At 36.5% G+C, this 23,393-nt stretch overlaps 2 protein-coding genes across 14 annotated transcripts in view; both read right to left on the bottom strand.

Annotated features, from left to right (window-relative positions):
• Window positions 1-697: 697 nt before the first annotated feature.
• On the bottom strand, window positions 698-10,930 carry LYVE1 (lymphatic vessel endothelial hyaluronan receptor 1). The gene is made up of 6 exons (XM_056494195.1): window positions 10,390-10,930; window positions 7,332-7,491; window positions 7,086-7,225; window positions 4,583-4,882; window positions 3,774-3,852; window positions 698-3,047 (listed from the first exon to the last, which is right to left on the bottom strand). The coding sequence occupies exons 1-6, from the start codon at window positions 10,469-10,471 to the stop codon at window positions 2,861-2,863; spliced, it is 948 nt and encodes a 315-aa protein (XP_056350170.1). The 5' UTR covers window positions 10,472-10,930; the 3' UTR covers window positions 698-2,860.
• Window positions 10,931-13,568: 2,638 nt separating this feature from the next.
• The window catches only part of IRAG1 (inositol 1,4,5-triphosphate receptor associated 1), a 73,403-nt gene continuing 63,578 nt past the window's right edge, over window positions 13,569-23,393 (bottom strand). For 7 of the 13 annotated variants that reach the window (XM_056494179.1, XM_056494177.1, XM_056494176.1 and 4 more), the window contains 6 exons: window positions 22,909-22,958; window positions 21,230-21,337; window positions 20,049-20,116; window positions 18,581-18,703; window positions 17,826-17,957; window positions 13,569-16,877 (listed from right to left, as the gene is read on the bottom strand). In XM_056494179.1, the coding sequence (XP_056350154.1) occupies window positions 16,637-16,877; window positions 17,826-17,957; window positions 18,581-18,703; window positions 20,049-20,116; window positions 21,230-21,337; window positions 22,909-22,958 (722 nt within the window). In that variant the 3' untranslated portion in view covers window positions 13,569-16,636. The remainder of the gene's footprint in view (window positions 16,878-17,825; window positions 17,958-18,580; window positions 18,704-20,048; window positions 20,117-21,229; window positions 21,338-22,908; window positions 22,959-23,393) is intronic. The other 6 variants (XM_056494187.1, XM_056494184.1, XM_056494185.1 and 3 more) reach the window with 3 other exon arrangements.

Genomic DNA, 23,393 nt, shown 5'->3' with positions numbered 1-23,393 from the left:
TTAAATGATGCTTAATGGAGTCCGAGTGCCTGGCTCAGTGGGATCATCCCAGGCCACAGCTGCTGGTGCAAATCCCGGTCTGCAGGGAGGATGTGGGCGGTGGATGTGAGTGGCAAAGGTCAATGCTCGCTGACCTTTCCACAAACAAACCCCAACACCCATAAAGGACAACAAGCCATTGAGAAACAGACATCCTAGAGCATCCTCTGGGTCATCCACATCCTGATGCTGCAATATTTAATTCTACTCTTTTTTTTCTTAATTTAAAGAGGAGAAAAGGAGTAGTACTTCCCCTTCCTGCCCGCTTCTGTTCACACATGGACACACGTACTTCCCACGACAAAGGCATCCCTATATTCCAGGCAGGATTGGGCTGGACTGGAAACCTTGTTGTATTTCCTGCAGGCCGGGCACCCCTTTTGCCTAAGGTCAGCAAACATCTGTAGCCTCAATGTGGGAATCTGAGTGGTGTTACCATCAAGTGACAAGTACAGATTGTGCTCTCCTGCTTGCTGGGATGAATTATTTGTTCAAAGTGCTTGAGCAGCTCTGGCACATCAAGGAGCTTCAGAACTGTTGAGAAGGTCTCATTAAAAAAAAAAAAAAAAAAAGAAAAGAAAAAAGCACAACACTTGAAAAAAATCAGAAACATAATCAAGAATTTCTCTTAAGTTTCTGCTACCTATAGTTAATGGCTTGGTGTTTGACACTCTTGGTCCAGATACTTAAATAAATGTTTCCTGTTTGTGCTGTAGTAGTGCATCCCTTGCAATTCCATTAAACAATGAGCAGGAATATTTTGTACTTTCCAATTCCAATGTGACTGAGTTGTGCTAAGTACATAGAGACAATATCAAATACAGTACTTGTTGATTAGTACTTAGAGCTGCCTTTATTCCATACAGAGCAGTGTAACAGCTCCTTTAGCCCTTGTGCTGTTGCATAAATTGTGTAGTGAAATGGAGGGGCCGATCAAACCATGGGCACTGGTCAGGAATCAGTGGGAAGGTTGGGATGAAAGTTGAGGGTTTTAGGTACATGATAAATAAGACAGTGAGAGGTTAAGGCAATATCTCGTTAAAACAGGATAGATTTTTTTAGCAAGTAAACACTTCAGGAGAAAAGAGCACCCTTATTTAGCTCTAAAATAGAACCAACATAATAATTACCTCTTGGCTGTAGGGAAAAGAATAGAGAAGCAAGGAATTTCTAATCTCTAAAACATGGAAAAGAGAAGCAGAAGGGAGATTTAAAAAATTTCACAAACTACCTGTAATCCACTATGTTTGCCTGTGTTCTTGGGCCCATTTGCTACTCTGGCACCTTCATGACTGGTGGCTGTGGCTTTTCCTGATGGCCTTACTTGTGCTGTCTACTCCTCACAGAGCACTTCCATTCAGGATCCAAGGTGTTACTGTGATCCTTTACAAGGAAAGGAGTTACTTAACTGGCTGGGAAAGCTGTGTCCAGTGCTGTCCTCTGTTGCATGTTTTTCTGCTAAAATTCTGCTGATGGATATCTGAAATTAGCAGTTTTTAGAGCTATACTGCATCACCTGGAGCAATAAAATATTTCTGAACTATTAAAAAAAAAAAAAAAAGCAAAAAGAGAAAAAAAAAAACAACCCAGGGAATCTCTAAATATAATGTTAGAAATACACTATAAATCACTACTAGTGGAATGTAAAAACACTGGGCATTTAAAAATTTATGTGAATGAAGAATATTAAAGTTAATAGTCCAGTACCCTACACTGTTGAAAACACAATATAGGTGAGTAGTTCTATTGCTCTTTTAAAAATCATTATTATTATCTAAGACTATGTTTTTCAAGCTGCCTGATTAAAAAAAAAAAAAGGCAACAACTTCCTTTGGCATAACAACCTCCTTCACACATAAAGGTAAGTTAAAGTCATCTAAATTCTTTATTCGGGTAAATATTTGATAAACTGCTAATATTGTTATTTTATAACAACTAATTTATTCTGTAACATTAAGGTTATATGAATCCTTTTTACCATGAGACAGTTTCCATGAGAATAAATTGTCCAGACAAACATATCCACCATAGTTTATTTTTTAGGGAGTACTGTAGACATCCCATACCTCTTGAGAAGTTTATTAAGAAAGCCACTTGAGTACACACAAAAGATCTCCAGTATAAGTCTTGTTCAAGGGTTTCTTTTGTCCCCCTCTGTCAAATATCTGATGTGGAAGAATGATAATGGTTTTAATAAATAAAACAGTAAATTATGATACAATGAAGGTACCTAAGAAAGTTATTCACTGCTGTAAATATATACATATATATAAACAACAGCATCTTTTTACCCTTCCTTGGGTATTTGAATGACAGTGGGACAATCCTTTGAGTTTTTACTCCCTTGTAAACACAACTGTTTCTTCTGTTTGTAAACAGATATTTTTAAAAACAGCATGCAACTATTGAATGGAAATAAGCTAATCTACATGAGGAAGAACTACAGTGCCAGCATTTTATTTTAGGCATCAGGCTAGCAGACATCCTCCATCCAGATAAAAAAAACATTTTCATTATATATTGATCTGAGTTCCATGCAAATAGTTAACCTAGTGCATGTCATTAATAACATATTCCTAAATGCTTCTTTATTAAAGAAAAATGAGCTGTAATACGGATTCGTAAATTTTTTTTCAAGTAAATAAGATACCATGTTCTTCTGAAGAATATTTGTTACCAAAGATGTAATTATTAAAAAGCAAAGTTTCATATGTTAAAGACAGAGAAAATATGAGTATTTACAATCACTTATGTTTAAAAGCACTGCTAAGTTCTGTGTGCTTCATTTTAAACTTCCATCAAGTACTGTACATTCTTTCCTTTAAACTTCTGCTTCTAGACATTTTACTGTGGCCTCAGGCTTAGTTTTACACTCTTCTACCTTATTTCCATTATTCTGTGTTTCCTTCTCAGGCGTTTGGTCATTTGATTTAGTCTCTTTGAGAGCAGTAGTTACAACTGTTTCTTTTTGCTGATTCTTGTTTAAAAATGGGAAGGTTTTCTTGTACCTTTAAAAAGAAAAAAAAGATAGTAAAGCAGAAATAATGACATAGCTTGGTAGTATCACTCAAACAGCTAGAATTAAATTACTCTGCCATACTCAAGCAGAAGTCTCTCAGAGGATAGTGGCATGCTAGATCATTGTGCTTTTTCAAGCAGTGTGTTTCTAAAGAAATATTTTGGTATTTTTTTAAAAAACAGACAACATATATTCAGGATTTGTGGTACACAATGATAAAGCTGTCTGGGCTAGAGTGTGAGAACTGCACACTTTTTAGTAGCATTTAATGATGCACTATATTGAAGGTCTTTAAGTTTGACAATTGAGTTCTATTTTTTTTTCTGAGCAAAATCTAGCGCAGTAATAAAAACTTTCACTTTGAGTGTAACAGAAGAAAAAAGAAGGATAAAACTCCATAAACAAGTTTATGTATGAACAGATGTACATTTCAGTGTTGCTATTTTGACACATTTGGAAATTTTCATACTAGGCTTGCTTGACCAATTAAAAATAGGCAGTATTTTTTTGTGTTCCTTTTCTAAAGCAGGGAGTGGCAACAGCAGCAACAAACTTATCTGTGTAAAAACAGGGTTTAAGATTTTTAAAATTTGTGCAACACTATTGTGTCATCATCATTACTTTTCTGCCCTTTATTATATTTTTTAAATATTCAGTGATTGCAGTCTAGGAGTTAATTCAGTACAAAGAGAAAAACAAAAAAAAAGCAACTTACTTTTTGATATAACAGACTGCTAGAACAACTGAAATAATGAAGAAGATGATTGCCAGTACAAGAAGTGCAGTGGGGATACCTGAAGATAAAAGTGATATAAGCAGAGAGTTTTTATTTGTGTACTTAAAGCTGATGTTCTGAAGGCTTAGGAGCAAAAATCTCTTTGCCTAGTACAAGACTACATACACATGAACTGAATAATAGAATATTAGGAAGATCAAAAGATGAGTTACTCATTTCTTTCAGGATAGACTAAAACTGGAATTTAGGCCATCCCTGACAGATACTTGTCTAATCTGCTCATTGGAAGGTTTTTATAACTTGCTTAGAGAACACATTCTTGTGATTAATTATCCTTACAGTTAGCATGCTTTTCCTCAGATTTAGTTTCTATTTCTCCACTGCAATGTATTAGGATTGCTTACTCACACCTCATACCTTGAGAACAATTCTTCTTAAAACTTTCTTGGTTTCTTTTGGTTTTAAGAGTCTGGTGAGTGTTCCATTACACTGAGAGTTTGCCAAGATGTTTGCAGAAATTTATTTACCCCAAATCACATTAATGAGAATGAATTTACACTATTTTATTAAAAAATTATCATAAAGTATAAAATCAGATCTTAGTTCTTCTTAAAAACTGTTTTAAAATCCTCTGCCCTATAAGCTTTGTTCTTCAAATCCATAATACTACTATTTTGCCTCCAGGTTCAGCTACATCAACATGCATGGTGGAGCAGCAAACAAAAATAGCAGTGAACAGTTTGACTACTGACTTCTTTCCTTGAATAACTACCACATAAGGCCTTTACCTCCAAAAACAACAGCATCATTCTTGAAGGCCAGGTGGGGAGTGTGCTTGGGAGAGTCAGTGAGCAAGTGCTCCTCTGGCACTGGTGTGGTGGGCCCCTCTGTTGGTAAGATCGTTTCAGTCACGCATATGACACGAAATCTCTTTTTCAGGAGTTGTTCTGACTCAGTCACAGTCACAGTGGGCACTGCTGTGATGTTCTCAGTCGAATCAGAGGCTGAATATGCAGTGAAGTCCCTTGATGCAGTTGATGAAGGAAATGTGGTAGTTGGGTCTGGTTGGCATGAATTAATCTGGACATCTGCAGCAGGGAAAAGAAATAATACAAGTTGTATTGGATGCCAGTTTTGTACTCTCTGCCCACACATTTATTGAAATTGTTCCTCCCTTCTGGAAATTTTTTTTTTTTTTTTTTTTATTTACAAAAGCTTTACCCAAACCATGCATTCCTATTTCAAACATATGGTTAAAACCTAGATTATACAGCTTTTATCATTACTCACACAGTTGAACACTCCTTTGAGCAAGTGTGGTACTCATTTTATGATTTGTACCAATGACTGATATTCCCCATGAAAACTACTTAGAGTAATACTGCACATAAAACCCAACAGGATAACCTCCCACAGAGTAAGAAGCTTAACTGCAGATTCAATATTAAAAAATACTTCAATTGTGCTATATGTATGTTAAATATAGGCGTATACTGTTGATACTTGGAAAATTTCCTGTAAAAAAATGTAGCCCATAGAAGTTTCAAATAAATTAAGCACTGGTGTGAGATAATAAAGAGATTTTATTCTAAGTGGGGAGGAGAAGATAGGAAGTAAAAAAAGTCAGGTTTGAAGAAAAATACGTCATTTCCAGAAATAAAGTAATTTAATAGAATTAGATGTCATCTGTATAAAAATGTAGGTGGCAAGTGAAGTTTTATATGGAAGTGGAAAAGCTGAGTTCTGAATCAGGCTCCTGTGAAAATGTGAACATTCTACTTTGCTAGTAAAATTCTGTATTCTGTAAAGCTATAAAAATTTCACTGAAGTAGCAACCAGGTTACAACATAAATACCAGGGAAACTATGCATGTACTGTTTTCCAAGTGAATCCCCACGGGAAGTCTGATGACGCAGTCACCTTTACAGAATGTAATGCCAAAGGGCAGGGACTTGACTTTTTCCACTATGAGAAATTAAACTATTTTTCAAGAGTTTTGGCAAGTTTTTTTGGCACAAGAAAATTGACAAAAAGAGCTTCTGACAAATATTTTTGAATGGAATAGAAAGAAATACCTAGAACAGGTAACAGTTTGGAAATTAAGGTAAAGGACAGCAGAATCATCCCAATGTGAAATATACATTAAATGGTTTTCTAACCATTGAGCGATACTCTAACAGTATATGTGTATTTATTTTCTTTTAACTAAAGCAAAAACAAAGCAAATAATTTGGAGTTACTTGCTGCCTCTTTAGCCTTACCCAATCTACCAAAAATTTTTGATGCAGAATAACACACAATTCATGCAGTGGAACATCATGTTTGATAGACCTTCTCTCTACAGCTTTATCCTCAGTCTCTTTGGAACCTCCAATGTTCACAGCCACCAGGCAGGATGCATCTCCATCTTTCTCCTGCTTTCCAACTCTTGTTCACACAGTGTTCCTGAAAACTTTCAGGGTTTTTGACATATTCTCCTGTTCTTCTTATCTAAACTCATTGTCAAAGTCTAGGAACTGGTTATAAATAATGAAATGACCCTTTATTTGATCTAATTGTTGTGATATTTGTTATGTAATAACCATAGATATGGGACACAACATCTCTAGTTACTTATTTTTACTTAATACTGCAGAAGCCATTAAGAAACAATATTGATCTATTGTGCTGAGATCTAACTTATATCAAAGTCCCAGTTCTATTAGGGGATCTTCAATCTGTAAATAGTCAGTGAGGAGAAGGGGAGGTCTTTTCACATTTAGGATGATGCAAATTAAAAAGAACTGTTGGATTTTACTGATTATAGATTGGCAATGTAGTTTGATGGTGTCATGGAAGTTCTGGCTTATAATTTAATTTGGCGTAATGGATACAATTCCCTTTATAAAAAAAAATCCAGTTTTCCTGAAGTACCCCACTCTTGGCCTTTTTGAAAGAACAGACACATTACACACAGGCACCCTGGTTAAAGATTCAATCACTCTCTTTTAAATTATCATATCCAAATAATCAAAACATATTAAGAGTAATGTGTCAACATTACGGAATGGTAAAAGCAACTCTTCCTCAAGAGCTTTCATGGCAGCACCAAATTATTAATTTGGATTAACTGAATTAATCTTTTGCATTTCTTGGAAGCTTCTGAGCTAAGAACAGCTTGACAGTATTTAAACTGGAGGGAAAGGGTCAACAAATTATATGAAATTACTCACTTTTATGATTTTTTAATGCGGATTAAAAAAAAACAATATAAGCCAAAACACAGAAAATGGAGTTGTCATGCTTACATACCTGAGGAATTGAAACAGTAGAGATTAAATTTTTTATCCTTGCCAGTATTCCATTGTACTATTCCAGTTCTTCCCTGTCCACATTTCTGGTTGGATGTTATCCGAGGAATAACAGGAAATCCATCTTTCACCCATCCATAGCTACAATAAAAAGCATCAGTGCTTTTAGTATGAGATTTATCACCAGCCTCAGCTGTGTGTGAAGGTGTTCACTAAAGGTAGTGGGCCACTAACTGATGGCACATACTTGCATGTTTCAAAGCCGTGTTTCAGAGCCTCTTCAACTTGTTTTTTACTTGCCAGCTGTAGATTTAATTGATTACATCCATTACTTGCTTCTGAGAAATTCACTTTCTGATCAAGATAAATTCCTATACCCTTGATCCTGCAAGGTGAATTAATGGAACCTGTAATTAAGCCATAAAATAGTCAAGGTTAGTATTTGACTATTAACATTTTTTCCTCATGAAGAATTTAAGATCAACTGAATTGAACTTTTTTTAAAGTTTCTAGCTTGAGGATAGCAGAAAACTTCTAACATAAAAGACATATTTTAAAAATAGAATGCATTTTTAACACAATAGTCTAAATCATTAGTCTAATCATTAGTCTGAATGCCTATACAGCCTTTTTTCTTTCTTTTCTTTTTTAAAATAAATTAAAGCTAGCTGTTGCACCAAGGCATTGATTCTGCTACTACACCCTTATCAAGTTGGTAAAGTATATAAGAGCAAAGGCGTTACACAATTTTTCATGGAATTAATATACCAATAAGAAAATAAAAAGATTTTATCATTTCTGATGTTACTTATTCCTCCTAAACCCTTTTTCTTTCTTTTCCTAGCTTGGCATGATGCTTCCATTCTCCAGCCACTGTCAAGTGTTCCATTCACTGTGTTTGGCAGGGAGCAGGAAAAGAAATAGGCCAGGTGAATATAACACTTTTCCAGGCAGTTCATCCAGCTTTTTAAACAGCCACAGCTGGCACACTCTGTGTGACACCTGCACCAGCAAGTGCATAGCTCAGGTTACACCTGCTCTTCTTTCTCCTCTGTGTTAAGGGCATAGGACAAAATTCAGGACTTGGCACAAATAAGGAGAAAGAGTATTACTATTTTGCCTCCATATTTTATTGGGAGCATTTACTGGAAAAAAAAAGATTATTTTGGAGTTACATACAGTAATTGCCCTGTCAAATGAAACATTTCAGCATTTCATTGCAGGCATGTCAGATAACCACCAGCCACAGGTGTTACTTCCTTGCTCAATATGTTTGTCAGACTGTATTCACTAGATGTGTACACTAATGAATATTTCATAAAATCTGTCCTTCAGAACACAGGCAGTCCATAAACTCTCAAGTGAAGCCTCCAAGTCCACCCCATGACTTCTTAACAAGACAAGTTAAACTGATTAATTTTATGGATGAAAATATAATAATTTTATGAATGAAAAGATAGAACTGGCAGCCAAGCCACTGTTGTGATGAGAAGGGGATAGAAAGTGACTAAACTTATGTGGAGTGCTAAGAACAGACAGGTGTTTAGCTCCTGCTCCCACTGGATGTGGTGGGGCTGGAAATGCCTTTTGGAAAACGATGCATCTCTGCTGTCCTTACATTTAGTTTAAATATTTGGAAGAGACATTTTTGCATCAGGTGGCTCTATCTCAGCAGAGAGGGAAAGCCACTGAACACTGGAGCAGTGCCCAGACACACTGTGGTTGCATCCAGCCCTGACCTGAGCACAAGTCAAGCCCAAACACATTGCAGGGGGATGCAAAGAAGCCCTGTTGCTCAATGAAGATGTGTGTGCTGTTATCAAGGACTTAAATTCTACCTTATTTAGTCAGTTATTTCCCTGTCTTCAGATTTGGGTCAATACAATTTATCCTTTTTGATCCACAAGCTGCACATAGCTGTACTTGAAGTTCTGCTCGCTGGTACTGGCACATTCTGCTCAGTATTTTGGTCCTGGGTTAAAAATTTGGCTTACTGAAATAAGTGGGAAGACCTGGACAGAAGAATCTTACAGCAAGACAAAGCTTCCAGAGAACAGGAAGAAAATTGTTCAGTTTTTGTAAGCTGTGGATGTTGGCCTTGTTGTGAATTAGTTCTCTTTTTTCTTTTTTTTGGGGGGAAGCTGTTGTTTTTCTCTTTGCCTTGTGTCTAACCTTCACTCTGATTTATTAGAGCCCCCTTTGGCTGCTGGTGTCAGGGAGCAGCTGTTCCACAAGGAAAGGGGCCAGGAGCAGAGGGTGACAGGCAGGGCTGTGCCCTCACCAAGCAGGGCACAGTCCCACAGCACCAAACAGCACCACTGTGGGGACAGTGGCAGGTTTCACTGCCAGCCCCAGAGTGCAAGATAACGAGTCACACATCCAGAAAGTCCATTTGGGAACAGCAGGAGATAGTTCTACACATGCCTGAAGTCTATCCTGGAGACAACAGGCCTAAATTCACAACCTAAATCCAGAGTCCACATGCGAAACCCAGTCAGCAAACTACTACAAGAAGGGACAGGACAAGCCACAAAACAGCTCCAAGACAGAGCTGGAGATCAGTCCTGAGCTTAACTGGAGTTCCTGGAGCCATGAGGGTGCATGAGAAAGTGTCCCAAGGAAGGGTACTTCCTCAAGCTCTCCTCTTTCCCAGTGGAAATTGTACAGTGTTGGTTTTGCTGGAGGACACTGTTGTTAGGTACTCCAATCCTGTGGAATTTCAACAGGACTTGAGCATCTAATTCACTCAGTCCAGAAGTCTTTCAGTAGGTGAGAAAATCAATTGCCTGCAATAATTGTATGTATCCTTTAACATAAATAGAACAAGCATTAACTCCTTAAAAACAGTGAAGCATCTGGAAGCTTCTGGTGTGCATTGAGCATCTGCAGATATCCCAGCAGCTACTGCAGATAGGATGGATTCTGTCAAGTTGATAATGGGATTTGAAAGGGAACTGGTCTCATGCTTTGCTCTCTGAGGATTGTACAAAACTGTTTGCTGTGGTATTTAAAATAATACAAAATAAAGTTACATTTCAGTAGATCTGAGCTTAATCCTAAATGTGATACCAGATCTTTAAAATGAGCAGATCTGTGGCATTTAGATAAAAAGGCTTCAGCATTTTAAGCAATTGAATTAGACCAAAAATGAAAGTTTCCCTATATGCTAGTTTTTGTTGCACTGTACTCTCAAAGCCCTGTGGTTTCCTCTGCCAGAAACACATTTACACATGCTCCTTTCCCACATTTCTGTTTGTAAATGCAGCTACTTTTTTCAAGACTTTAAAAAGTGGAACTTTACGTACCTGTTACAAAGTAATTTTGAGCCAGTAATGTCATAACCCAGATGAAAGACACTGCTGAGGTAACTCCAAGATAATTTGCCATTGCCACCAGCTTGGAAAACTCAGAAGAGTAGGAAATTCAAGGTAGTTTGTCTCCTGCACTAAGGAAAGTTAAGGTATGCTGTCAGATGATGAGATGACTTCTGGAAAGCAAGTCCAGCTGTCACTGCACTGCTTCATAGAAAGAATGTCAGAGCCAATGCGCTGATTGTCCCACTGCAGGGCGAGGTCACGGACCGACCGGAAATCCCTAATCACCCTTTCCACCCGCTTTCATCTAGGGGCTCCTGGAAAATTTCACTATTGCTGATTCACAAAGCATGGCTGAGGAAGAGAGATAAGGCTGTTAGACTGCTAAGTCAGTAAACACTTTGAAAGAAGTTTTTCTTTCGCTATTTTTTCCTGTTTTACTGATGAACAGATCATTATTCATGTTGTCTGTTCATCTGGTAAATAAAACACATCTTCTATTGTATCACAATATGTCATACAAGATTTTTCTTTTTTATTGGAACTGGAAGGGCATCCATACCCCATTGTCCTATTTGTCTTGATGGAGTAGTTTTACTTTTTGTTTTTCTTTAGAATTCCAATGCAAAAGTAGTTCCCATAACACAGAGGTAATATCAAACCTAATTCTGAAGAGATTTGGAGATCCACTGCTGTAAATGGGATTCCTTGTGAGACCATAGGTATAGAGGTTGCAGCCAGTGCCATCACTGCTGCCCTCTGTGACATTCTAACAGTGATTCCCATGGATTGATTCAAAACACATGATTCTCACAGCTATAACTTAGAAAACCTTCAGGAAGTTTTAGCAAAGATTTTTTTTTTTTTCAGAGGTTCAGTAAACACAGAGCAGGAATGGAGTTCGAGGGATGGGCTAATTCCTTTAGTGTCAGTCATGTCTGCTATATCTATATTACTCCTGACAGGTGTTTGTCTAACCTGTTCTCAAAGATTTGCAGTGACAGATTCCTAACATTTCCTCTAATGTTCTTGTTCAGTGCCTCACTGTTCTTTACAGTTCAATGATATTCCCTACTCTAACTTGACTTAGCCATTCCCTGCTATAAACCCATCACTTCTTTTCCTACTGGCAATGGACATGGAAGATAGTTTACTCCCTTATGTTTTGCAACTATTTTACATTTTCAAAGAGTTATGCCTCTGCTCCCAGTTTTCTTTCAGCTAAGAAACCCCTTCTGTCTCACTCACTGGCTCCATGTGATGTCTTGCCAATGCCAAGACTAATTAATAAATTGTTTTAACTGCTTTACAGTTTAGAATGGTGTCAGTCTTTATTTTTGCAACAGTATGATTTTCTTACACCATGTTCAATTTGTGATTCAGCAAACTTTTAGATGTGCAGTGTCTCCACTGTTTTCATAGTCCTGTAAACAGTGTAAAGCTACCTGTTTAAACTGTAGTTTGCATTTAGAAATAGTTAATACATGAGATGGCATTAACCTTTAATAGGGCACAGACACATGCAGCAGCATGTAACAGGGCTATTAGATGATGGTCTGTTCACTTTTCTTCACCTGCAGGGCCTGAGGAGAATGCTGGGGGTCAGTGAATTCACTCATCCATTAGCAATGATGAAATGAGAACTAGGTTGTGTTTGGGCTGTGGTTTGGAACTGAATTTGGTAAAAATGAGGTCTTTAGACAAAGTTCTAGCTCCAATTTCTTTTCCATTCCTTATTGTGCTGTACTTACCAGCCTCCACAAAGCCATAGCAATGTCAGATACTGTAATCAGACTTGGCTCTCACTTGAAGAAGGCTGTAAGAGGATTTGCTCGCTTTTATAAGGTAGAAGCAGAAACTAATTATTAGTTATTTTGTAGCTTTCATGGACTATGGCTATAAAATACTGAGAACATTAAATGAAATCTTACCATTGAAAATACTTACCTTGAAATGCTAAGTATTTCCTGCCATGAAAACTAATGAATAGCTGTGTTTCTGACATTTTAAAATTGCATGCTAAGTATCCTGACAGATCTCAACATTTTGTGCCTACTATCCTCACCGTGCAAAGTTCCTTTAGTCAAATTCTTGATGTTTAGTAGGATTTTTAGCTGTTAAAATGAGATAAACACCTTCACAACACCAAAACAAAGATGAGTTCCTTCACAATGTCTTACAGATTAGGACAGGGAGAAAAGAATTTTAGAATGACAAAGCAAGACTGAAATAACTTTGTTTTCTGTCTGTTTCTTCCTTTTTGTAGTTCAGCTGTTCCAAAACTGCGTGGAAGATCACTTATCTGGACTGTAACAGTACAAAAGGTCTTTAACCTTTTGGTGTGTCTTTTTCATAATCAGTGTGGTAAAAAAAAGCAGACCTATAGTGAATGATTAATTAGTCTTTGACCTAAACACTTATTGTAACTTATAGGAAAAATTCCCAGCCTTTTATGTCAGCATGTTTCAAAATACTGATGAGGGTTGCTAAACAGAAAACTTTTGATAAGGCAGAACATACATAACTGTTCTATACAATAATTTCAAAAGGAACCTTGAAATCTGAACAACAGTGGAGAAAACAAAAAAAAAATGTTCATGTAGAAAATACAAATATCAGGGTCTTTCCATGGAAACAGTAATTCCTTTCCAGGTTGTTGATGTCCCAGAGTTTGTCCCCTGGCAGAGATCATCAGAGATTCAGAACTTCAGGACTGACTCCTACCTGCTGGTCAGGGAAGTCTTCTCCCCACAAGACCCAGGCTTCCCAGACCTCCCAAGTCCACAAGGACACGAAGCAAATAAAGATTCCTGACCTTTTGCCCAGAATCCTTGGGTTACAGATTTCCCTTGTGGCTTCCCATGTTCAGCCTCCTCCGTGACACGTGGCCTCCCTCTGAAGCAGGAGTTAAACTCTTTCCAGGATATTTCAGCTTCCTCTCTCAGCTGGTTTCTAGGGCATGGCAGGGATGATCCTGCTTCCAAATGCTTTCTCCATTGACACAGGAGTTTGCTCTCCTCTTCTGTACCATTTTCCTGAAGAACTGGAAGACTAAGAGCAAGATCCTTGGAATGGGTAACAGTGTAGACAAGGTAGGACTTATTTCATGAGGACACGGCCATCACTATGCAGACAGAGCATCCCAAATCTTGAAGGTAAAAACACTGAGCACTTTGAAATCATAATTTTATTTCAAAACTCAAGTATGTGATACTATACAGTACAATACCAGCACACTTGTGCAAAATCTTACAATATTACAAATTTAAATATGATACACAAAAATAGTGCCCTTTTGAAATTCTTTTTGCTGTGCAGGAGAAACCATAAATGTGTCTTGTTAAAGCAGAAAAATAAATATTGCACCTCGAGAAAACTATTTCAGTGTTAATAGCATAAATAATAAGTCTGTTTCTTGTTATCTGATGTGATCTTTGAACACAGAAGAGGTTGTTTGGCTTTTTTTCCAGATAAAGCAAACTAATATCCAACAGATAAAATGATATTTAGAATATTTTTTGAGCTTAATCTAGTTTCCTATTAAACAAAAGGTGTTTTAATTAAATCATTGAAAAATATAAGCATAGCTATTTAGTGTGCTGTTAGTCATTGTGGTTTATTATTTTTAGTGGACAGTTTGCTCAAAGTAGTTATAAAAAGAACAATTTTTCTTTTTAGTAAACTTTATGTTTATTTTTGCACCCCCATTAAAATCTCTTGCCTCTTTCAGCTCATTTGTGGCTGAATTATACTTGCCTCAGACATGCAAGTAGTTCAGTTCAAATGAGTACAACTTCTTATGGGAATTGTCCCTTTGCACTAATTCCACAAAAAGCCAGTGTGCTGAATTTTAAGAGAGGATGGAGACCTCATTCACTCACTGACCAAAAAGACCTTTTCACATGCTTAACACTAAGCAATTAGAGAGTCCTGCTGATATCAATAACTTTCTATGTGCACTTACAATAAGTTGTTGGACTTACAACAGTGCAGGTGTAAATAAAAAGAATTTAATTCAGTTACAGGCATTGTTAATTATTTTTCTTCAGTGCAGCCCAACATTTCCACGATCACATAAATATGTGCCATAATTTTTGGCATAGACAAATCTTTAGGACTATTTCCCTTCAGTGTTTATTGTCTTACGAAGTTATCAATGTTATTTGTAAAGGACATTAAGTTAAAGAAGCTGATTTTAATAAAGAAGTATTCAAGAAACAATGGACAAGTTTCTTCAAATACTTAAAGTACATGAAAGGTCACAGTAGTTCTTCACAGTCAGAAATTCTAACTGAACCAGATTCCAAGTAATTTGCAAGAAACCTTCTCCTGTCTTATTCTTTACCAATTGCAATTTTAGACCAAATCACACTTCCCCATTATCCTTTTTGAACTTCCTTAAGCACACTATTCCTCGATATATATACTTTAAAATAATAAAATCCCACCTAATTGCTCATAAACTCCCTTCCCCAGCCACTGCCCCCCCAAAAAAGGTGGTAGTGCTTTTATATATATATATATATATATTTTTTTTTTTTTTTTTTTTTCTTTTCTTTCCCTAGATAAATGTCTCCTAAGAAACACATGTCCAACAAAAATTCACCAGCAGGATATTTGTTACTAGTATGTGAACTACATTTCTGACTGAGTTAGAAACCTGTTTTCTTTGACAGTTAGCTTAAGGTTCAGTGTTTCCACCAATAGAAGACAGGACAATATTAACTAATCAGAACTGAAATTACAGTACTTCATAACACTCTTATCCTTCTGTTGGAAAACAGAATCCATTTCTCAATCAGAAAATGCCAGGAGAATGCAGGACTGGAGTGCAATCGAGTGTCACACTGGATTTGCTGTTGTGGCTGTAGCTGTGGAAAAACAAACATGGTTCACCTTCACCCAGAAGTGATGCTCAGCAGGTACAAATGGCCCACCTCCAGTGACACACATTTTGGTCTCAGCCCTAGGTGTTGGGTGTTGTACAGGTAATGGCTTCACCATTTTCAAATTGCTTGTCCAAAAATTTCAGCTTTCACATTCTTGTGTAAGAATCACAACTCCCAAATAGGCAGAACTGGCAGAAAATCTAGGCAACAGATTATTCTATTCTGATGTGGTAGTTCAGCTTTGGAAGTGTATCAGATCAGTTTTGATCTTGGCATCAGATTCTGAAAATGAACTGAAAACACAGAATGAGCTCTCCTAAGTCCTCAATGCTACCATGGCCTGACTCATGTAGGCACTGGTTGGGTTCTGGTTGCTCTCAGAACTCTCTTCCTGCTGCAGATCTCAAAGAATGCCTGTTTGCTGTGTGAGCAGGAGGGCAGAGTCTGCTTGGTGTGGTCACTTCTATACAGAGGTTTGAAGAGCTTTTGTTTTCTATTCAATAAAGAATTGAAGATTGCTTCCCATGTCAAAGACTGCTATGTTTTGGGTTTGGGTAGCACATGGACCCCTCCACTTTTGGCTGTAACCAGTACTGACTCTGAGTGGCATACATAAATTTTTGGAAACTTTTATATATCAGAAGTTCCCAGACTTATTGGATGATATCAGCTGTGCCACCTCGACCTCATTTTAGGTTCTGCTGAGTATCCCATTTTTTAAGAAGTGGTGGTCCCATTCTTAAAGTATATAATAAAACACATTTATGCATGTGCTTAACATTCCATTTAAATAATCATATAGATAATTTTTCTTATAAAATTACTTTAGCAGCAAGGCATTTGGTCTTAGAATATAATTATATTCTTCTATGGAAGTGTTTCTATTTCTACCCAATAGTCATGAATAAGGAAATTAATTAGCCTCTTAAAACCCAAAGGACTTAAATGCAGTTAGTACTTCAACAACCAACAATAAATTCAGGAAATGCAAAGTAAAGCACTAACTGCCAATGAGGGTTTTCTGATGGTCTTCAAAATGTCAATGTCCTGTGCAAATCATTATTTTAAATGTCTTGCAGGTTGCTGATTACTGCCACAACCTTACTATGATTCAATATTACTTTATTTGTACGAGTCCTTTACAATAAGAGGACAGACAGGATTATTTCTTAGATTGGCATCTTGGCAAAGAATGTTCACCATGTATCCCAAACCTGGTGGTGTGGAGTAACTCACTTGCTTAAGGGATCACGTGGAACAGCCACAGGGATGACTAAGCACTACCTTTAACAACGGTGCTCTGTTACACAGACTTGCTCAGGGTCCATGAGGGCGTGATGGTTCCTCTGTTATTCCGTTCGTTGCTCCTGTCGGAATCCTGAGTTCCACCAGGAATACTGATGGGCTGCAGAACAGCTGGCCTTCCCTTCAGGTGCCTCTGACTTTTCATCACAGGAGTTGTAGGAATGGTAGATTCCCAACACCACAGCAAAAATGACTATTGCAGCCACTACAAGCCACACCACATTCCAGTGTTTGCTCAGTTTGGGGTACAGGATATATAAGTAATTCACGATGACTTCAAGTCTGCTATAAAATGAAAAGAAAACTATTATATATTAATCAAATGCAAATTTATTATCTTAAGCTTTTCAATTTGAAAAGTGTCATAGGTGGTGCACCATCTTTTTTTCCCCAATACCCTTTGTCATAGGAGGATCAAACTGTAAAGTTCTTTTATGATGAGCTGTACACTCAGATATTCCAACTATATATGAGTAATATTTGTGAGACAGCTGGAGACTGTAAACTTGATTCCTGTTTCTCCCACCTGTCAGCTGGCAAATCTCAGAGATTGATATCATGTGAAATTCTGCACTGTTCATACCTTGAACAACTAAATTAAATGTTGTAATATGTGGCAAACATTTCCTTCCAAGAGTGTCATGAGTAATGAGATGGCTGCTCTCTGAAGGTGGCTGAAATCTCTAATCAGCAGATGTTTATAGCTATAATGGTTATGGAATGGAAATTAATTCTTCTGGATTAGCTAAGGATCCCTGCCTTAACCTGGGATTGGACATATTACTTGCTTTGGCTAGCATTCAATTCTTCTGTAATGTACAGAGAGCACTGGGTAAAGATGGATGCAGTGTCACTCTAGTGACAGCAATGACACATGGCACTAATTCAGGTTCCTGAATTACCTTTATGAGGCAGTACATATCCACAAAGAAATACATTTTAGCATCTAAGGAACTTTTATGAAGCATTCTTTTACCCTAAATCAGAACCAAACCCCATCAAGATGAAGCATCTTGATGTCAACATACAGCTTTAACCAAAATATCAAAATCAAAAGTTTTGCGTTTTGCAACTACATTGTCTTGGAATATTACTTTCTCTGAAAATACTGTTACTTCAATATGCTTCCCCAGGAGGAAAACATACCAAAATGATAGTATAAAACAATTGCTTGGGTACCACAAGTAGAAAAAAGTGGCCCTCTTGTATGGACATATTACACCACTGTCTTACCTGCTTTTCAGATTTTTTATCTCATCTTCATTTTCACTTTCTTCATGTTCATCGTGACTTTCTTTGGGTGTCTCTTCATCTTCTTCCTTCAGTTGCTGAAGTTCTTTGGTTTTCTTCAAGGCTTCCTGATATCTTTATCAGACAAAACATTTATTTCTTAATCTAGGATGTTGTATAAGCATGATCTTATTTAATGAAAAATTAGCTTTATGTTTTTCACATGTAATAAAACACAAGTAGCAGTGTTGCAGCACTTGAACAAGAGTAAAAATTAGCTGAAGACCATCAGTAAGGCACACAGACATCCACCCTCCCTGAACAGAGGATTATATTTCAGCTGATACCAAATTTGCCATTTTGAACAAAATAAAAGAGGTTGTTCTCCACTGAGAACAATTTTTTATCTATTGTAAAGGAGTCAGTAAACATTTCTCTATAACTTTCCATCTTTTGGAATATCCTCTAGACGCTTCTTTTTTTCCTGGAGAATAAATGCAATTCAATGCTAAAGTCAGATGGCAGGCTGGATTCTGCAGGAGAGAAACAAAATTTGTTTCCCTCTTCACATAATACAAAATTCTTTGCTTGACATTCAGAAACAGATCCCAAAGTTTTTTATTGCCCCAAAACGTGCTGTGTAAAGCACTTTGAGACACCAATAACATAACTACTGTATTTAAAACTAAATTTTAAAAACAGATGTCCTCATCTGGTAGAACATATTTAGATATTTAGTTCACAAAAAATACTCCCACCCCTTGTTATAGGCTTCCTCTTCTATCTTGGCCTTAGTTTCAGGACTGATCTCTTCCAACCCACTCTGTGTCAGCACAGAAGTTGAGGTTTCACAGTCAGGCTCTCCATTTGACTTTCCACTGCCAAGACAAAAGAAGCAGACAAATAGAAAATAACATCATGGAAATGTGTTGTATTTGGAGTATGCTGCAATTTTGTGAGTCATATTTTGTCTTTTTTAATGTCATTGGAGAAATCAAATGTCTTTCAAAGGAAAAAAACTAAACACCAACAAAAATATTAGTTTCATGATGGTGTGATTTAAGAACAGTAATTACTATGTTTCTAAGGTAAGAAAACTATAATTTTTATTCTTCTTTAAAAAAGAAGAAAAGAGCCTTTCTTTCCTGGCTCATCCATGGCATTTATTTGCTGTTCATGAAAACATTTCCCTCAACTTTCTAAAAATCATCTTAGAAATTATAACCTGCTACATAAGAGGAACATAACAGAAGTAATGTCAAATACTAATTCAACAAATCATTGTTTTTATTTGTCTTTTAAGTATTCTCCTGTGCTTACTTTATATGCTGAACTGATGCACAGGTTAAAAAAATACACATATCTCACTTTTCTCTCTAGAACTTTTCTCAAGTAAAAGTTTGGAGCATCTAGCCTGAAGATAAGCTGGTTTATATTGCTGTCTTCCTGCAGTGCTCTCCTGGGACAGAGTGTTTAAGTGATTGAGACATAGCAGATCTATCAAAGTCAAGGTTTAAGCTCAACAATGGATCATCCCATTTCAGCTTCTGGAATCTCACCCTTTTTGCAGGCCTTATTTTCCTGACACTAAAATAGTTCAACCTGATTGACACCATATGTAGGGAATGGATTTCCTCTCAAGTCATATTAACAGTAGACTTTATTTTCACTTGGACTTTAAACAAACAGTGAGTATAAGCTTGAAGTGCTTAAACATACAAAACTCTGCACTACTAGACCAGCTGGCCCATGCACACACACTTATGCTCAAAGCTAAATTTCAAGTTCTGCCTCTGTTGTTTGGTAACACAATTTGTTTTCTTAGGTGCAAAATATTGATAAGGTTCTTTTGATAGTTGTATTTTCTCATAGAATTTCTGTGCAGTTTCAAAAGATGGTCTAGATCTTGTAGAGTTCTTTTGAATAGTAGCAGCCGGTACTGTAGCTCCCCATTCTTGTTTTCTCAGTTGCTGAATACTTACATTCTTAGTAAAGCACAAGGTAAAACAAAGACATAAGATAACTTTTGTCCTGCCTCAGCACTCATCTAAAATACATGAAATTCAGTATTCTGTAGTGATGTACACATTGAAAGCTTTTACTTTGCATGTTTAAAGCATTCTGACAAGTAGTAGTAATATCACAATATTCCAAAATATGATTCTTTAAATTATCATTTAGGTATTAGCACTTAATAGGTACAAAGATGACCTGGACAAAACTCACTTTTCTAGAAGAGCTGGCAGAGCAGGAGTAGATGTTAGGTTGCTTCTTCCATTACTGGGCGATTCAGACTGTAAGTAAAATACAGCAATATATGTTACATTCATTAATTAGTTAACATTCATGACTAAATAATTAAATACCAATTAAAATTCATTAGTTAATTTCAAATGAGTGTTCAATAAAATTACAAAGGCACTGTGCTGCTTAGGTTTTCTCCCCACACTCACAAGCAAAATATCATTAATGTGTTGCTTCCATGTTGCTCCCATTAACCAGAGTAAACAACGGACCTGCACATTAAGAATTTTCTCTGACATTTCCTTCTACCCTGGTTTTTTTTTCCCTAGAAAAATGTTTTCCTTCATATATTGATCCCTGAACAGTAAAATTCTTCTATTGCTCCTCTTCTATTATCCTCAGAACATTAATTTATTAGATCAGTTTTCAACGGGAAATTTTAAAAAAAAATAATTAATAATAAAACATAGCAAACAAACACACCAGGTTCCTGAAACAACTGACTCTGAGTTCAGAATAAATAAATTCCACAGATGCTTTTTTACAAATAAAAAAAGAGATAAATAGATTTAGTTCCTCAGCAAAATCCTCATTTAAATAAACCTATATCCTTAACAGGAAACTCCATAACTTTATGTCCCATCTTAGCTCATCTCTGAACAGTGAGTATGTCTTGGAGTTTTTGTCCAAAGCACTTGTATGAATTTATTACGGTCAGATTAGAGTTTCATTTAATTTATTAGTTTTACAAATAAACACTCAATATAAAGGCTGATGGCTCCACTGATCCCAGATCATCACAGAACCTCTAAATTGCTACCACGTACATTAATTACATTTACATGCTTTCTGTACATTAATTACATTTATTTCTGTTCAGTGGACTTTTGGCAATGAAGAACAGCAGTCCAGCTGTGTTCTGTGGTTTCTGGTTGAAATGTCTCTTCAACACTGTACAACTCTTTTCACTATGTCTTTGCTGTCTGTTACTTCAGATTAAAAGGCAAATTGCCTCATTAACCTCCAGTGCCTGTGATACTAGGATGGAGTCAGAACAAGTTAAACCAATGAAAAAGCTTCCACTTTATAGTAACTATAGCTTGCCCCTATGCAAAAGTAGTTTAGACTAAAACTGTTAACTTTAAAATGTGGGTTTTACTTACCAGGGATGGCATTGAAGGTATAGGTGAAGCTGTTGGTGACTGACCAGGAATGTTCAAGGAGTTAAATTTAGGAACAACTGCAACACTGACTCTCCTCCGAGGCATATTCTGGGAGAAACAAAAATTATTTTTCCAACCATGCAACAAGACAGAAGTAAGAATAATTCTGTGGGTTAATTTGTGTGGCAAAGATGTAGGTCTAGTGTCCCCTTTGGGAAAAGGAGAGTTGGGAGCAAAAGTAAAATAAAAGGTCATGGTTTTCCCCAGAAATTCATCTTGCACTGTCTGGTATGGCAAGTGCTTAATGTGAAATGAGGTGTGGCACAGAGATGCTGCTCTTTTCCCTCCACACTGAAAGCCCAGCAGTGTAAATCACACAACAAAAACGTTCTGAGTTTATATTGTCAGCTCTTACCATAGGCCTTTATCTTTGATTAAAGCAGATGCATAATGATGCTGGGGAAAGTGCCAGTGTCACAATGACTGGAAATAATGAAGTCACACATGAAACTCTTATCTTGCTATGTTATACTGTACCCACTATGATGTATTAATTACATGTAAACCTATTAATTATAATTTACTGAAATGAAAACATCCATTCCTTCCATAAAAGAGCAGCCTCTTCTCCCCCACCCCTGAATTGTTGGAAAACATCATGCAACACTGCTTATATTTCCCAAAGACCATAAAAATTCTTTCTTATGACAAACACATGCTAAATGTAACAATATATTCTAGCTCAAGTAAAAATTATGTAAATTTTTGCTGTCATTTGATAAGTAGCCGAATGTTTCATCTTATAAAATCTATGTACAATCTATACTTCCAACTGAGAATAAAACATCAAAACACAGCATCTAACACTTTTGTTTTAGTGCATATCCAAACACTTCTAAGATTCTGCTCTAGACAACTTCACAGGAAAGGAGTTAAATACAGGTTTAGTGAATAGTTAGGAGTCATTTTATGATTCTGGTTCTAGATAAAACCAACCACACCTATTCATTAATGACAGTTTTATTTAATATCCTCCTGAAAAATTACACTGGGAAGTCTGCAGGCATGGTAGGCAGTCCATTCTAGTGTTTGGGTTCTTTTTCTCCTCCTCTTTATTACTTAGACTTGTCCCTGTTAAATTTAGTCTTTTTTTGAGACCTCTGCTTCAACCTGTGGGGTTCTCATTCTAAAATCCCATCTTGCCCTCAGCATGCTCTGTGCTGTAATTCTTTGTATCCAACACTCAGAGACAGCAAGAATAAATTAAACCTAAAGAACTACAACCAAATAAAATAAAAATATAAAAATAAACAGTAAACTGAGTTTAATAATGCATCTGATCACCAAATTTCATAACCGTCATAGTGGGACTCATGCCTCCCAAATCACTGGTTGTTTTAGCCAGTTTTGTGATAGACTTGATCTCCAACACTTGGAAATTTTGCAGAAACAAAACACTGGAGTTTCACATCAGGCACTATCATTATTGAACAAGGTCATACTAAACCATGTATCCAAAATTGCAAAGCACATGCACTAAATTGTATGGATGATATTGAGAATTACCAGCACTGTTCTGTTCTGGTAAATTCTCAATTTTCAGCCTAAAGAACTGAGTGCATACAGACAAAGAAATTTCACTACATTAAATGTTTTTTTTCTTTATATTGTAGAAATACCTTCCCAACAGTGAGAGACATGGATCTAGATGAACGAGGAACCCCATCTTCTGCACAGAAACAAAGACAAAGAACAGTCAGACTACATGAGTATCTCTAAATAACATTAATAGAGCTCTTGCTTCTATTTCAAACTCACATACAGTATATTTACACAGGGCTTTGTATTTATTGTCATACAGTATTGTCATACACCTGTCTTCTCAATTATATCTGCACAAGAAATTTGAAATAATTGCAAATAACCGAATCATTACTATTTTCACTAAATCAGAGAAAAAACCGACTATTGGCCTCCATATACAAGTTCTTGCAAAGGAAAATCCTCATATTTCAGTTTCCAGCAAAGGAAAGAAAAGGTTGCAAAAAGAAAAAAGAGTTTTTAATAATGAAATTTTGCCATCATCTGGACCTAAAAGGTAGTTGAATTAAAATTGGGCAGCATACATGGATTTGTAAGAGGCCACAAGAAAATATGACTGGAT

Source organism: Oenanthe melanoleuca, chromosome 5 (genome assembly GCF_029582105.1).
Source record: "Oenanthe melanoleuca isolate GR-GAL-2019-014 chromosome 5, OMel1.0, whole genome shotgun sequence".
Taxonomy (NCBI): Eukaryota; Metazoa; Chordata; class Aves; order Passeriformes; family Muscicapidae; genus Oenanthe; species Oenanthe melanoleuca.
Note: the sequence above shows the minus strand (reverse complement) of the source record. Positions and strands in the feature narration are given on the sequence as shown.